Source organism: Bombus huntii, chromosome 12 (genome assembly GCF_024542735.1).
Source record: "Bombus huntii isolate Logan2020A chromosome 12, iyBomHunt1.1, whole genome shotgun sequence".
Classification (NCBI taxonomy): domain Eukaryota; kingdom Metazoa; phylum Arthropoda; class Insecta; order Hymenoptera; family Apidae; genus Bombus; species Bombus huntii.
The window spans coordinates 5,977,362-5,994,462 of NC_066249.1; the positions used below are offsets into that span (position 1 = coordinate 5,977,362).

Consider the following 17,101-nt stretch of genomic DNA (forward strand, 5'->3'; position numbering starts at 1 on the left):
TTCGAATACGATTAAACCTAAACCCGTCTCGGTCCGCTATTTAAGCTGGTTTCACGCTGGTCCACGGCGCACCGCGATTGTCGTGTCGATCGATAGCTGCATTGTGACGAGCCTGTTGCGCCCTTGTCCTCGGTGGCCTGACCGGGTCCTTGGGCCTGTTGCTTTGTTCTTCTTGCCTTTTCCAGCTGGACGGTATCTTCTTCTTGTCGCTCATGTTGCCGTGGCTCGTTTTTCACATTCGATGCAACGGCTTCAGCAGCCTCTTCTTTCGGCGTTCCTCACTCGTCGACTGAAAAAGGGAATCGCGAGTCCGCGGAACGAGCGAGAAAACGAGGCTGTACCGACACGCACAGGTGCTCGATGCGCACACGATCCAACACTAACTCGAACATGCCAGCCGACTAGAAATATCCTGCTGTGTGTGGTGGTGGCCAGCCGATGGACAGTGGTCAGACCAGAAGCGGAGGAGTCCACCAGAGTTGGCAGTATCCCACAATCGGTGAATACCGGTGAAACCTGGGTGACGTGCTGTGGCGTGTCACCTTGTATCGCGACAGTAGCCCCGCGTATGACCCAATATTACGCACCGCGGATAGTAATTAACGAGAATCGACTCGTGGAGATTCGCTCGGATGCCGGCGTCCAGGAATAAACCGACTCGAACGCATGACTTTTAATAATAGACGTAATTTTACTGATCTCATTTCACAGATTTACGGCCACGATTTGGCCAACGTCATCGTCGAAGCTTTCGTCGCACAGATTACGTTAAAGTGTAATTTGTATAGAATGTCAGAATGTTTATAGAAAATTTTTACGAAAATTTGCATAATAGATACGATATCTTACAATCGAGTCGTGTCCAATCAGCATTAATGTAATTCCCAAATGTTTTACGCAATAAGCATAACATTATTATAGGATTTATTTATTCAGAAATATTATAAATTCAAATTTCCAATGATTTCTATCCTATATGATAACTTTTTTATTCACAGATGGATCTATTTACAATGGATTAACCAGGAAACGATAAACTAAATACAGTAATGTGCTGTAACTAAGACAACTAAATGAATAATTCACAACTCGTAACAACTCGGCAACTCTCTCGACTAAACTCTCGACTCCTCGCAACTTGACTCTCAACCAACGACTTCTCACAATTTGACTCTCGGTTAACGACTGTCGATTAATTCCTCTTTCTCCCTTAAGGATCCCTTTGTCTTTTCTCATACCCCCACCACGTACGTGTTCCACGATCGTCATCGCGCACACCTTTTCCCGCGTAACTATTCGACCGAAGGACCGACGATACATTGATGGGCCGCTTGGCCCATTGAAGTTTCTCGACCCTCTCGGTCTGTCAGCACTTCGGCTTTCTCGCAACGTTGTTTATAGTTCACCCGATATTTCTTAGGCAATCTGTCCACGATATTACATTATGTGTATATATATATATATATATATATATATATACATACACGGAACACGTACGTGGTGGAGGTATGAGAAGAGACAAAGGAATGCTTAAAGGAAAAAGACGAATTAATTAATTTTATATACAGAGTGGTTGGTAACTGGTGTTACAAGCGGAAAGGGGGTGATTCTACGCGAAAAAAGAAGTCGAAAATATAGAATAAAAATTTCTTTTTTCAATTTTTCCATCGAGACAACGATCTGCAGTGAGATCCGTTATAACGAACCGCACGCGTACCGAACGAAAATTCAAAATTGATTTTCTCGAAAACAAAGCCTCAAACGAAAAATTTTTATTCTATGTTTTCGACTTCTTTTTTCGCGCAGAATCGCCCCCTTTCCGCTTGTATCACCAGTTACCAACCACCCTGTATGTTGAAAGTTTTATATTAAATTCCCAAATCCTCTCATCGGTTACTACGTATGTTTTAGAATGTACTTTTGTACATTCCAGTTAGCTGTTAATGTATTCTGACTTTTATAGTGTGAACGTAGGTGTTTAGTGTCTGCCCAGATCCGAACGTAATATCACACTTGGCGTGTTTTACCAATGTACTGTTTACTACGCTCGAATAAATTATTCGTTAAAAATTGTACGTTATTATTAACTTAAAAAGTTTGAAGACGTGAATTTTCTAGATCTTTTAAGAGACTATTAGCCACTGAGGAGAGTTTACGCTTTAAGGATACCGTAAACAGTACCGTTTATACAGTAAGTGATAATCGCCTTCGTTGCTCTGGATATAATTATTTACTTTTTGAGATTCTTTAGAACGATTATTCGATTATCTGTTAATATTGCAATAGATCGGTGTATCGTCGAATATTACGAATGAATATTTTCTACGCTTTTTGATAATTCTAGGAATTCTAAGACATTTTAGTGACTATCGATCTCAATAACAATCTTCGTATATACATTACACTTTCAGAATCACTGGAAGCCAATATTTTGATCGTTCGATCCCCAATCCCCAATCAGTCATCGCGTTACGCCGTATCCGGAGATCACTTCGTTATGGAATAATCTAATCCATACTTATCGCGTACCACGGTGTTTATAATGATTTGTTAAATAACGCAATCAAGACAGACACAATGACACACAAAAGTATACTTTCAAAACATTTAAACACTTAATATTTCTTCCGAATATATATGCATATTAAGCTAGAAAAATTTACCGAATGTTCAGCTGGATAAATTGTAAAATATAAATTACACGATAAAAAGAAAAATATATACATATATGCACTACGTAAAGACCACAGATGCAAGATACGATAGTCACGTGTTTTCTCTTTCGCACGAGAGTAATTTTAAAATGCAATATCTTGTCAACCTGTCACATTATCAAACTTTTGATTTTATTACCAAACATTACCAAACATTACTATTTTTGGTAATTATCGATCGTCCACCATACCGATTTCGATGATCTTTGAATATGTTGTAGAAACCAATATTTTGAACAATTTTTTCTTCTACGTATAATCGCCGATCGACCTTAGTTTCCGAGATATTCGTAAAAAAACTGTCGGTACCAGTACCCTGAATTTTGCTTAAAATTGTACTTCCGCCGTAGCGTATGCGTAGGTATAGTTGGCAGCCGCTTCACGACAGCCGAATAAAACGGCACTTAACCCAAATCTATATAAACTATAAACAGAAGATAAGAATTAGGTTTGGTTTACGGGCCACGTTATAATATTTATTAGGAAGAAGACGAATGTCTAGGTTCTGCTGTTTTGATTAATTTGATAGGACACTCGCAGTCTAAAAACAATAAAACTTTGTCTTTTCCTATTTTGGATTTTTCTTACAAATCTATTAATTAGAAGAAAAACCCTGGCGACTAATACGCGAACAACCTGTATATGTGTGTACCTTTTTCCTTTTTTTTTTTTTCGGAGGATAAACGCAACCTTAATGGTCTCTCTGTTCGGGTCTGTTTAACTCGGCATGGATCTTGGTTAAAATCGCGGGATATTTTTTGAACATATCGGTGGATCTTCAGGTTCGTTGTCGAAGAAGATTCCAAGTATTATTTAGCTTTGGAACTGACGGCGAATGAAAGTTTGGCCTAGCTAAGCGAAATCAGGTTAAGGGAGATTCGGTGGAAATTCGGGTAAACATTTGGTGCAAGTGTAATGGTAAACATTGACCGTATAAACGGCTTCGATAAATGGTATTGACCTATACTTGCTCGATCTGTTCTTTCTAACTTACCGCTAAGTTATCAACGACGATAGTGTCACGTAATTTTTTGGGGTTGGTTGGTGAAATAAAATAGCTGAGTCGTAACACAACTATTAACCTTGTTTTAATTAAACTTTATTATCAATTCAGCAATCACAATGTAACACACACTGAATTAACATAAATCACAATTCACTCCATCCACGTTATGTAAGACTTAGTTACAACGATACGTTAAATACGCGACTGTTATAAGGGTAGAGACCGGTATAGATATGTTGACTATTCTAAGGATACAGAATAAGTGAGTTTTTCTGGCGATACTATGTCTGAGGAAGGCTAGGGATGGGTGTGTTTAAGGGCACGGGACTATCGGATTTGTTGATGACAATTTTGGTTAAGGAAGTGAGGGCAGTAGACACTGTCTCCGATTGGATAATAAGACGGTTGGTGGACCAGGAAGGGTTTAGCCGCCCTCGCGAGAAAGTTGCTAACGGAACATACCAGATGCGAAGAAAACCAACTTTCTAAGCTAACACGTGGTAGACAATAAAAGTAAAGGGAGATCTAAGACAGAAATACTCGCTTGGTCCGAAGGACCTTAACTATGAAAATGCCAAGACCCCTGGTGGGTACTTAAGACTATTGAGGGTGCGCACCAAGAATCTGCAGACATCTGGGTGCCATCCTGTCCGCGGTGTGTGGCCTGGTCTCTGATGTGAATTGACGTTACAATAGTTCCGTTAGTTTTCGTATTTTTCGTTATATGCCCGAGCTAGTTAGAATCGTTTTCTATTTCGTCTCTTTCGCGTTCGATCCTTGAGCCATTTTTTTTTAAATGTCTGCCTTAAAATCAGTTTTCATTGGTAATGAAACGTGGATAATTCCGACGATGAAAAAAAGTATATTTGCAAATACAACATGTTTTTCTCTTGTTCGTAAAGATAGAGCCTAACAAAAAACCAATGGGATTCGAAAGAACAGGATACTTTACTATTATCTTCTCTAAAATAAAGAATGGATAACGATAAATTTCTATTTTTTCCCTCGTTTCTCCGCTTTATACGAGATGACGATAAACATTTAGAGAATCCAGCTGACGATGATCATCCGTACGCTACAACAGTTACGATTCTGCCATCAATGTTTGCTTATGGTTGTTTCATCGTAAACACAGGCCATAAACTAGAAAAATACAGGATCAAAAAAGATACTGTTTGTGACAGATATTACGTCGGCGAGTAAATTACAATTCTCCAACCGTCTGATAGTTGTCGTCACTCTACGACGAATGGATGTTAGTGGCCAGATCATTGGATGTTAACATTCTGCGTAGAAATTTTACGCTCGGTGTCTACTTCTAATTTCCTTCAGGTAGCTTTACTTCAATTTTACGCAGCGTAGAAAAGAACGTAGGAAAAGGAAGGAGGAAGGAGAAAGAGGGAGGAGAGAAGAAATCAACCGTCGAGTATTATCGTTTTGCTCTCTGGCGCGCGGCGATCGATCGGACAAGTGATCGATTTGCTCGCGTTGCACATCATAGAGTAACAGGTTAATGCATACCAAAGCGAAGTGGAATATATCGGTCATGCATAGTCATAGACGGGAAAGTGGATGAATAATGGCTTGTAAAAGTGAAATACAAACAGAAATATAAAAGAAAAAAAAATAAAAGAATAAACAAAAAAAAAAAAAAAAAAAAAGAAAAAGGAAAAAGAGGAGGGAAAGGAAAATTATAAAGTAGATTGCAAGTCTTCCTTTCGACAGGATTGCGTAAAAATGACAGAGAGTAAATAACTGCAATATTCGCAATTACGAGAGAATGATAGGAATATACGAAAAAGCGTAAAACGAGTGATAACGATAATTTAAAAAATCCAAACAGAACAAAATAAAAAATATAAAATAAAAAAATCGGATTTGATAATTCTTTAGCTACACGATACAATTAATATGTTTACAAATAGAAATCGTTCTTATCTTCGTATCATTTGTTTCGTAACCTGCAATAGTAAAACTAACGTACGGCGATGCAATCGATGATGACACAGTAAACAAAAATTGAAGTACTACGATTATTGAGCAGCAAGCAAATATTTGTGTAAAATGAATAGAGTGGATGTTCAAACGTCTCTCGCTCTCGAGTAAACACGTATTAATTTCCTGACGTATGATCTCGGTCTTTTATAATGTTTACTTAAAAAAATTTCGGGGAAAAAGGTAATTGACATAAAACAATATTTTTTGTATCATATATCTACATATTATGCATATTCCTGAGTACGCTGCGATGAGTTGCAATCGTTTAAGCATGAGAATCATATTGTTCGACTTTTAAACTGTTTGACCTTTGAATTATTCTGTTTTGCATCGTCAATTTTTATACGCGATCACGATATGACGTTAGCTGTTATGACAGAAGTAGAAAAAAAGAAATGAACAGAATCCGAGAGTTATTTAGCCGAGGTTTATCGCTGAAGGTGATTTCCAAGGTGCACGAAAGTGAAATTTAATGGCAAAAATAGTGAAATTTAACCTTCAGAGTCAAGTTTAATCCTCGGCTGTTATCGTTGAAGCGTAGATAGTTATAATTAATAAATCACATTTCGATCAGACTCTTTAATTCTAGTTTATACCTTTTAACTGAAAATTTCAGGCGATTTATATTGTACAACATATATTATACGACATATTTGTCGATGTTCTTTATCATATAAAATATGGAATGCAAATAAAGCGGAAATATTCTAAAGACAAGTAACCCAACGCAAAATGCTAGTCAAATATAACTAAATAACAGTCGCTAGAAAGTTAAATACAACTAAACAACAATCGGCAGTACATTTTTTCGCTACTTATTTTTCTAGAATTTTTAAATATACGTTGACGTGCGAAAATTACAATTCAAGAATAAATTCACTCGAAAGAGTAGCAAATTAAAGTAGTAAAAAACTAAAAAACAATCCTCTGACAAATTATTTTATCGCTATAAAGAAGGAATACACAGACACTTCGTATTATACATGTATACAAATTCTATGCACACAGATTGATATTTTCAAACTCTAATCTTTCGTAAACGTATAATATTTCAAAAAATCGAAGAGGAATTATCGTTATCGCAGAGAACATTTTATCAAAAATGCAGCGTCCGAAGACGCTAGGTGAGGTCACCTACCTGAGCGACGTGAACAGAAGGTATAGCTGCGTGCAACATAGAAACAAACGTACCACTTAACCAGACGGCAACGTCAAAAAAACTGACGCGTTCTCCTTTCTAAAAACACGTGTGCCTGTTCGTGATACTTCATTATTCACGATATCCCCGTTTAGGTTGTTTCGGCGTTCGTTCGCGTTTCCGCGAACGTTACCGATTTACGAGCCTCGACCGAACAAGAAGAATCGCAATCAAAGCGACGCGTCAGCGTCGTCGGCTGCTTCGGCAGAACTTTTAGATCGGCGCACGGTTAGCGGCAGCTATAAAACTGCGGAGTTAACGATCGAATCCGTGGTGCACCAAGTTACGATGTGCTTTCATGGCAAGATATTTATTTAAGAAACCATCCCTCTCCGTATCAGTGTTTCTCAACCTTTTACGAATCGTGACGTTATTCTAGTATAGTAAATAATCCGCAAACCTTTAGTATATTATGTACATAGCAAGATATTTTCAATAGGACAAAGGAAATGCATTAAGCAAATTAAAGCAAATACATTCAACGTAGTTCTCTTGCAACGTGATTCTAATCTAATATTTAATACAACGGTTTCAACAGAGTGTAAGCGTATATGTAGATGGCAGGAGAAAAACGCGGTAAAATACATTTTTGTTGATATTATGATTTTCGTGGTGCTTCGTAATTAAACGTAACAATGTTAATGCGACGTAACTGAGAAAGAAAACAAACCTGTTGGATTAAAAGAACGTAGTAAAAGAACGTAATAATAACAATAATAATTAACGAATTTCTCAAAATTTATGGCGATTGTCCAAAAACCTGGAGTAGCAAAATAAAATCAGGCTCGGACATAACAAGAAAATTCGACTACTTTTCATTTATAAAGAATCGATGTTACGATAGTTATTCTAATAATATTTAATAATATTATAAGAAACCCGTATTGAAAGAAATAAATGCTGAAAGTCTTCGTGATGGAGATTTCTACAGAAAATATTCTCTATAAAGATAATTGTAGATAAAAATAACTTCTGGCAAGACATTCTGCAACCCCCTTGGGGGCAGCGCTGCACAGGTTGGGAATCCGAGCTCTATATATTCTACGCCTCGTTGCGTGATCCCTAGTCCCGCACGAACGCAAATGTTTTACGACAAACGAGGTTTACGGATGGAAAAAGCCGAAGTGTATGTCGTGATGGATCAAGAAGAAGGAAGAGTAACGGGACAAGACGAACGAAGAAACGAGAGCTCGATCGTATTCCGGCTAGTGACTCAGGATTATTATGCCTCCTTCAACCACCTGAACTATCGTTAATCTCCCCAGGCTCGGCTATATCTCCTACATGGGTTATTTATATTTCCAGCGGCGTACGCTAGCAAGTAACTACGATTCGCTTCGAGTTTATGCTGCGCTGTTTGGTTATGCGTTTTCCAAGAAACAGGCTAGCGCATCTATCGGACAGAGATTCCCTGGTGGCAGCGCTTCTTCGAGTTGCCATTGGGGAAATTGAGGTTAACAATGTGGCCAAGAAACTGGTTAACAGTGTTGAATTAAGAACCTTTCCTACGTGCTTGTAGATTACTTCCGCAAATGTCAGCAAAATGTGAACGACATTTGCGTAACAGCGTTCTATAGCGTAGCTGTGGCGCGTAATTAGCAATAAACGTTCGATTGTTCGCTTTTGTACGAGGAACGCGATACGGAGGGCTTCGATATTATAAGAAAGCGAAGCGAAAGCTGCGTAATTGATCAGCGATAAGGCGATGAATTCACTGGTCCTGTTTCTCTCCGCCGTTTGTACGTGACTACGTTCATAGAAGCTAGAAAGTTACGGAATAATCGGAATGTCAACTTTATTATCGTCGTGAACGATCACATAGAAAGGGAGATCACTAGGAAGAAGAACGAGTTGGGAACAAGATATGAGAAAAAAAAAAACGAAATATCATGGTCTGTCCCTTTTTTCTATTCGATAATAGACATGGTTCGTTCGTAGATACAGTCGAGAAGAAAGAGAACGAATTTTTCGTGGTGCGTTGGTAGCAATGTAGAAGAATACATCAGTGATCACGTGCAACTGCCCTTACACGCGTTTTACTGCGTTCTCCAACTAACTCAATCTCGTCTTTACCGCGGCGCGTATAAGAAAAATATGGCCGGTTGAAAAATGCCGCTGTGATCTCGCGGTTAAAAGCGAGAGGCAGAGGCAAAGATCGCCCGAGACGTTGCAGAGTCTGGAGAGACCACGCGTTTACTCGTCTTACGTATCGAGCAGAATCGAGGGTCGCACTTTTATTTTACGACGGGAATGTGCGTTTCGCTATTTGAAACGTTGGACGACGTTATCCCGGTCGCATAAAAATCTTTTATGGACTAGTCGCAATTCCACCGGGACAGACGTTCAATCGTTTACCTTGACGCGGTAGTCGAACGAAGGGACAAAGAAAAACGGAGACGAGGAATTGTGTGTTTTTCAGAGGAATCGCGCTCCGGTTTGCACAGTGTGGATATCGTCTCCGAACTCGCTTGAGCGAATAATGCGAGTTTAATCAACGAGCTACGGAAATACGTGAGCGGCCAATGAAGTGAATTGGATGGATCCATCGCGATGTGGAGCACGCGTGCGTGTACTTTGCCGTGTATTGGTACACTCTAGAGGAGAAACTCTTGGTATTAGTCTTATTGGATTGCGACAAACGGATTCGCGAGGTCCTCGCTGGCAATTGACATAGTTCCCATTCGTTACCAGATCTCGTCTTTCGCTAATTATCGATCGGAACTAAGCGCTATTCGGCTATGGAAAATGATTTCGTTTGATACTAATGCACTTTCTTTATGTACGTTCTCCACGTATCAATTGATATAGAAAGTTCGCTCAAGCAATTTCGTAATTACCAGATTGTGCTATAGATGTTTGGATGCTGGATGTTTACGTATTTAAAAAAAGTATGCAAAGAATGAAAGAAATCCACATTTAGTATGTATTTCTTCAACTGCGTACATAAACATATAAATTTGCATAAACATCTGCAATCTAATAATCCACATTTAGTATGTATTTCTTCAATTGTGTACATAAAGATATAAATTTGCATAAACATCTGCAATCTAATAATGATGCTACGTTGTTAACTGGAAAGTGACGCGTAAAAAAGCTATTTTCGAACGTAATAATATAATATATTATTAATCAAATTTCCTAACGACGAGAGCGATACTCATAAAATGGGATCAAATATTTTTATCACTTTCGGTTTATAGTTACAAAGAACCCACAGTGATAACTCGAAACACGTTTTTCAATTTGATCGACTTTCGTAATAAAAATTGTAACGATGAAGAAAATTTAGATTAGAGAAAAACGTATCGCTTAATAACACCTATTGTTCATTACCAATTCAGCTATCGGGACGATATCATAAATGATAACAAATGATTTACCTAAATGAACTTCTTTTATTGATTGATATTATTTATGAGCTTCTTTTATCAAACGAGTGGTTCTGTTTTCTTTTCTACATATTCCATACTTCGTTACAATTTATCTTACGTGTTTACTTTCTATTAAAAAGAATTCGTTGTTGATTTATCATTTACACGACCCAGTTTGGAAAATCACACGTCATCGATTATTATTATTACGTATTTGCCGCCTCGCAAAGAGAACTATCGATTGAATTATCGATGGGAGGGAAACGAAAAGACCAGTTTTCATTGGACACGTAAACCTATCGATAGAATTCAATAAAACACGCGCTGTGTCGGACTGAATAGGTATGCCAATACACAGCTCTCATTTCCAATCCTGAATATCGGGGCTCTGCATAACGCAATTGCTTTCGAACTCCGGCCTGCTTGTTTCCACCTGTTTCATTGTCACGGATTTCATTTAACGCGAAATAATGTTATAGCCCTCCCTCGTATAACGTATCGCCGTTCTTGGCCATTCTTTGGTCCCTGCTCGTTCAGAGGGATAACGTTTTCCCCAAACTTTATAGCGGGTACAATAGACAGTTTAACGTTATTGTGTATTTATACACGATGAAACGTAAGCATGATTTCATGTACAAATAGAACACGTGGAAAAGATGCAAAGAAATGTTAAAAAAAAATTCTATTCGACATTTTTTCATATTGGTCAACGAAGAGAAATAATTCGTAAAGCGTGTCACGTAAGTGTTTGCAAATATCTAATCGGCATGATATCGGATGTTGTTTGTAAATATTTAACAAGTATCATTTGTATTAAATGTTTAATGATGTGATCGTAGATAGAAGAAGATATACAAGAAAATAAATAAATATTAGGACGAATTTTTTAATATTTGAATTCGTGTTCTACGAACACTCCCTATATACCGGTCATTAATTCGAGGTCATTGCGTTCGACATTAGTTTATTGTATATATTTTGCATTCAAAGGAATATATGCCACAATATACTTCCTGGTTATATGTATAAAGAAGAATTTGTGGACGGTCAACGACATGTGCGTATATTAAGCAATAAAAATGAGTAACGATAAAGCAAGAACGCTTATCAGGTCATGTGAATTAAAGTTAAAAGAAGTATTCCAAAAATTGAGTTCGGGATTTGAAAAGCACGGTAATTTCAAAAGTTATATCATTTCGTTATATTAAAATTTGCAATAAAATATTAAATTGAGAAGAAAATTTAAAATATAAAAAATCATATTACTGCGATTATTTAGTTTTTAAATTCATAAATAGTTCTCGAAACTATTTGTCATAATTGAAAGTCTGATATCTGAAACATTTCATCATAAAATTGCAGTAAATAATATTTTCCTAACAAGAGTTCAATAAAATGGGACATATATTTGTAATTCTAGGACAAAATTTGTAAAATTATATAATAAACAAGAAAAATAATTGAAAATTGTAAAAAATATATCGTGTAATTTAAATGTAAGAATAAGATTATTATAAATTAAAATAAATTTGTCCTGTGTATGGTTTCCTAATCATTAGTATTACTATGCTTAGATTACTCTGAAGAGAATATCCGCTTGTTGACGCAGCATAAATAATATCGTACAAAGCAGTAACAAGTGAAATAGCTGGTAATTCTGCTGAGTAATAACAAGCAAGGACGAGCAGTCAGTAACAGGCACAGTTTGAAATTCCCTCGTTTTAAGAAACATAGTTGGAAACTTTTCCAGAAGGCGGCAGCACATACGTGCCATGCTTTGAGGCTACGTCATCCTCCTTTGACAGAATATCACGTTACTACACATGATTATGTATGCATAACAGGCTATTACATTGTTTATACTCTATCATGTAATTGATATAAAAGATCAAATCGTCATATATTACTAATAAAAAATATTTACGATTGTACTTTAACCTCTACCATCAACCATCAACGTTACTTAACACATCCATTAAAGTTTTCACTCTTGCAGCGTATATTTAGTCTGGACGCAACAGTTACGAAGCAATATATTCGTTAGCAATGCGTACACGTTGTAATTCACGAAGTTAGAAACACAGGATTTTCAACAACGATTTACATTGCTTGTGGCAGCACTTCTTACAAATTGTTCATTATTTTAACATATAACGATTCCCCACTTAATCAGAATTAAATTAAACTAACAAAAAACGTTAATATTCGTCCTATTAAGCTAGAAATGTAGTTAAACAGTTGACAAAACGTCAAAAAAAGAGCACAAGGCATAACGGAGAGCGGTTACATCTGGCGCATGAGCTTTCAGAGTACATTTCAATGATTATTAAACGCATTTTATATCGTCGTTGTTATCACTTGAATTTTCCTTCTTATATTATCATAAAATATTGAAAAATAATAGCAGTACTTACCCACATACGATCTGCTGTAATTGCCACTCTGTTTACTCTGCTGAATGTCCGCCATAATGGAATAAGAATGACGCCACTTCCGTAACTGCGTGCAACTGCTTTACTACGTAGGTTAAAACGAACTTTGTCGCTAACTTTTACTTGTTCGTGACAATTACGCGATATATTTGATAGTGAGACGTTTATTGAATGTAAATGCAAAGAATAATATTAACGAAAGTGAATTGCTTCTCGTGGGAAAGAACGGTAACCTCTTCCCACGAGTGCTTTTACTCTCGTTACACCGAACAATAACAGTAGATTTCAAACTTCAAACAGATAATCAATGAGATTAGATACATATCTAAAAATAAACTTCCTCTTAAGGCTAGCTTTTCGTCGAGAGTGTACTGCTTTTTTTTTAATTATGTTATAAAATGATCGATAGAGATTTATTCTTATAAGTGAAACTTCACATTCCTATTTCAACTTTCACTAATTACAACCGGTTTCTGGACGTTCAATTGCTCAAACTAGATTTGACAATTTTATCGGCCACTTATAAGAATCGAGCGATATTAAATTTTATGAGTGTAAACATGCATATTTGGAAACGAATTCTACTTTAACAGTACATACAAGTAGATATATTTGAAGAGACTTGCGATACTAAAAACTATATACGTATAACTATAGTTTATAGTTTTTAACATACCTTCTATTAATTTTAACGATATAAAAAGATTACAAGTCCGTCAAAGTTTGTTTAACTACTCACAACACGAAACGACAAAAGCCTACGATAAGATGAAAAACAAGAATGTGTACGATACGAATGTTAGACTCCGTGTTTACTAGTTTGGGAGCGCGCAGCCGTCCTGAAGCCATCTGATTCGTGGTTTCGGCGAAGCGCGGCACTACTTTCGCCGGCGGATGTGATTTGATCCCGGCAGTTGCACGGTCGTAGATTCCCTATGGTGGAATGTGGATGCTGTGCGCGGTGGTTTGTTTCGTACGTGAATTTAGATTCGTTTTGCTGGTGATCGAGCGTCCGAACCCGTCGACCGAATCGCCCTTGCAATCTGGCAGCCGTTTCGCGTGACGATGCAGCTTGACAGAACGTACGTGCGCATTGACAATTACGCGCGAATCAGCGTACAGTGGTCGAGCACGGGTTAGTAAACAAATGACAGAACGGTGGACGAGAGGGAGAGTGAGAGAGAGAGAGAGAGAGAGAGAGAGAAGAGAGTGTGTGTGTGAGAGAGAGAGAGAGAGAGAAAGAGAGAGAAAGAGAGAGAGAGAGAGAGAGTGAGGAAGGGAGCGAAACGAAACACTACCGTACCGTTCCAGCGCGAAACAGTGGCGCAACATTGTGCCTTTCGATTCGCGTTGTTCGATTTCTTCGGTCATTAAGGGAACGCCAGCCCATGCGCTTTTCAGCTGGTTGACGCGCGTGGAACGTGTCCGTGCATTGTCGCCGTGACGTCAAGTGTCACGAGTCTGTGTTTCCCAAGTGCCAAGTACATCAGCCGCGTGCCAGCTGCATATTCAGCCTGTCAACTTTGTTTGGGTTTCTTTCGACAACATCCACCGAATTCGTCGTCCCCATCTCTAGCAAGTGTTAAAATATACATACGCATGCACAACAAGTTAACGACATTGTGCGCGAATTCGGTGTCATTTCTGTGTAAGAACGTTCGAAAACACGTTCACGCGGGTGATGCTGCATTCCGTTTACGACTGAAACGCGAGTGGAACTTTCATACCGGGGCCCTTTAAATGTAAGTGGTCGAGGGCAACTACGTTTACACGCGTGGTATATCTAGAAACACAATAACGGTAGTTCTCGTGTGCCGGTTAGCAAGGCATTTAAACTTTGACAAGTCTCGATTTCTTTTTCGTCCCGCTTTAGTTTTATTTGAACGCCTTTCGCGTATTATTCGTTGCTTTTAACGTATCGGACTTGTGTTTTGCTCCTGATGCCGGCAGCGTGCAATCGCGTTCACATCGCCCCTAGCCACGAGAACGAGATCGTCAAGTTCGATCGCGATTCACGGTGAGACGTTCCGATCGTTTTTCTTCCGCGCTATTTACGTGCCATCTCTTCGTCTTTTTCTGTCGACTTTGTCACGCTTTGAGGTTAGAAAATTATGTAATATCAAACGAACACTGAACTTGCCTGGCTCGGAATGTGGGATTTGTTTGCAGTTCTCAGCGGGACCTACTTGACTTGGTGAGTAATTTCATTCTATGTTTATTGGCCTTCGAGAAGCGAATTTTTACTCAATTCCTTATCCATATCGTGAGAGTATTAAAGATGGTTGGTAAATTTTGTCGTATCACTGTGAAGTTGACGTTTATTGCATTTTGTATAATGTAAGGGATTGATTAAATTGTTCGTTTCTTATTTTGGCAATATATGTTCGTTATGATGCGGTCTGTAGTAAATAATATGTTTAATATGGACTTGCTCGAATATTGTGCCAGGTGTATCGGACCCATTATGTTTAATAATATACGATACTTTAGAGTAAGTTACTTATTACAATATACAATACCTTTTGGAGTAACTTAATTATAAAAAGAGATAAGAAAAAAGTCGAGTAGTTTTTTAAACAGTTGATGCTTAAAATTTGTTCAAATAGTTCTCTTTGAAAAGAAAAAATATGACATAAAGATAAAAACTATCATTCATCGTATCTCACGTACTGCGTCCACTCATTTATGAACTCGTTTCGTGAAAACATAGTCATCAGTCGTCACGCATAATATTTTGTCACGGATGCGTAGGATTCTGATACTTTCGCGCAGTGTTTGCTTGAGCAACCGTGAAATTCGAGGCGATCTAATTTTCGCGTAGCGCGTGCAGTCGTGTCACGTCTCGGAGTGGTAATGAAGGACATTTCGTAATTGTCGATGCGATTAATTAAATCCCACCGCGCACGATGTTAGTCCGAGGCGAATATCCGAAAAGATCAAATAACGTATATCTCGTAAGGTCGACTTCACATTCCTCTGTATTATCTTTGTAATCTTTGTTCTTATTCTTATCGTACAATAACACAGCATTATCATTGATTTAGTTTTGATGACGCTTCACTCTTTCGTTCGATATTCTACATAAATCGTGCGACAAGCCAGTCGTGAAGCAACAAATTCTTCGATAAATAAAAAAACCAGCGAAAAATTGTATCAATCGAAACACAATAATATATAAATTCTGTGCTTAATTTTCGATCGTTGTTTTTAAATTTAAATTAAGTTACTTAATTTTGGAGTACTTCATTTTAATTTCTATTTCGTGCTTTAAATAAATAATAATGATTAATAATAATAATTGAAATAAATAGTAATATTCGAAATAAATAAAAATCAGATAGGGCAGAATCAGGCGAATATATTAGGCGTGATAGTACTCACCGTTTTCGTGTTGTTCTAACAAAGAATCGCATATTTCATCGGTCGTTATTTCATCAACATTTATCTTCATCGGTGGTCTGTCACATCGTTCGTTATCTTCCAGGTTGAAATCTCCATTATTGTATCTTCTAATCCACTTTTTAATGGTATGTTATCATCATAAATCACCATACACATCACAAACTGTTCCTCTTATTTCTTCTATACTTTTATAGTATCGATTCATTTTCACATTTAACATGGAAAATGTATATGTATCGTGTTCGCTCATCCTCAGAAGGCCTTTACTCGTAGAAAATTGAATAAGAAGTGGTTGATGTTGCAGATGAACCATTCTAAGACCGTATTCGTCGTAGCTAGCATATAAGCATTAATTTGAGATAATACTTCTTGAAATGCAAACGCGTTTAAGACGAACGATCTTATTCCTCTACATAATACACTTCACGAGATAAAAACGTAACCTTCTAACAATTTGCTACACACACACACACACGCACGCACGCGCAAACGTATTCGTAATACATATGAAATTAATTGTAAAAGGCGGAAAGTTTTATTTGGTCGAATTGGACGTGAAAAATATCGGTGCGCTGGAAATCAGCGACTCGTAATTATCCCGCCGCTTAATTACACCGGCGTGTTTTTCGGGATGAACGGGTGGCGGTTGTCTTTTTAGCCGGCAAAACTCGGAAAAGGAATTCTCGCGGTGTGTCTCGTTTTTCAACGGGTCGGCCCTTTCACTTACAGGCTCATCAATCTCCCGCTAGTTTTTCCGACGTGTCAGTGTTACCTATGGGAGCTCGTATGCAGTCACGAACCCTCATCACCGGCCGTTTCTCTTTCCCTTTCTTCCTCAAGCTTTCCGGTTCTGTTGCGCAACTTATCATTATCATATGTATCTCGTGCACGCAGCATCGAGGCACTCGGCAAACAGCAACGTGTATCTAACTTTTTGCCAATCTTCGTTCTCGTTCGCGAATGATGTTTTGCTTGAA

The 17,101-nt window shown here is 37.8% G+C and overlaps 2 protein-coding genes across 15 annotated transcripts in view; one reads left to right on the forward strand and one right to left on the reverse strand.

Annotated features, from left to right (window-relative positions):
- The window catches only part of LOC126871797 (atlastin), a 27,051-nt gene extending 10,689 nt beyond the window's left edge, over positions 1-16,362 (reverse strand). For 2 of the 10 annotated variants that reach the window (XM_050631035.1, XM_050631040.1), the window contains exon 1: positions 12,705-12,802. In XM_050631035.1, coding sequence (XP_050486992.1) covers positions 12,705-12,759 — 55 coding nt within the window. In that variant the 5' untranslated portion in view covers positions 12,760-12,802. Of the gene's footprint in view, positions 1-72; positions 508-849; positions 929-6,856; positions 7,163-12,704; positions 12,808-13,398; positions 13,548-16,103 lie in introns of those variants that run through there. The other 8 variants (XM_050631034.1, XM_050631036.1, XM_050631032.1 and 5 more) reach the window with 8 other exon arrangements.
- The window catches only part of LOC126871786 (uncharacterized), a 585,120-nt gene continuing 581,757 nt past the window's right edge, over positions 13,739-17,101 (forward strand). For 2 of the 5 annotated variants that reach the window (XM_050630993.1, XM_050630996.1), the window contains exons 1-2: positions 13,739-13,931; positions 13,969-14,916. The gene's annotated coding sequence lies outside the window, so the exon portion shown is untranslated. Of the gene's footprint in view, positions 13,934-13,968; positions 14,917-17,101 lie in introns of all 5 variants that reach the window. The other 3 variants (XM_050630990.1, XM_050630991.1, XM_050630992.1) reach the window with 3 other exon arrangements.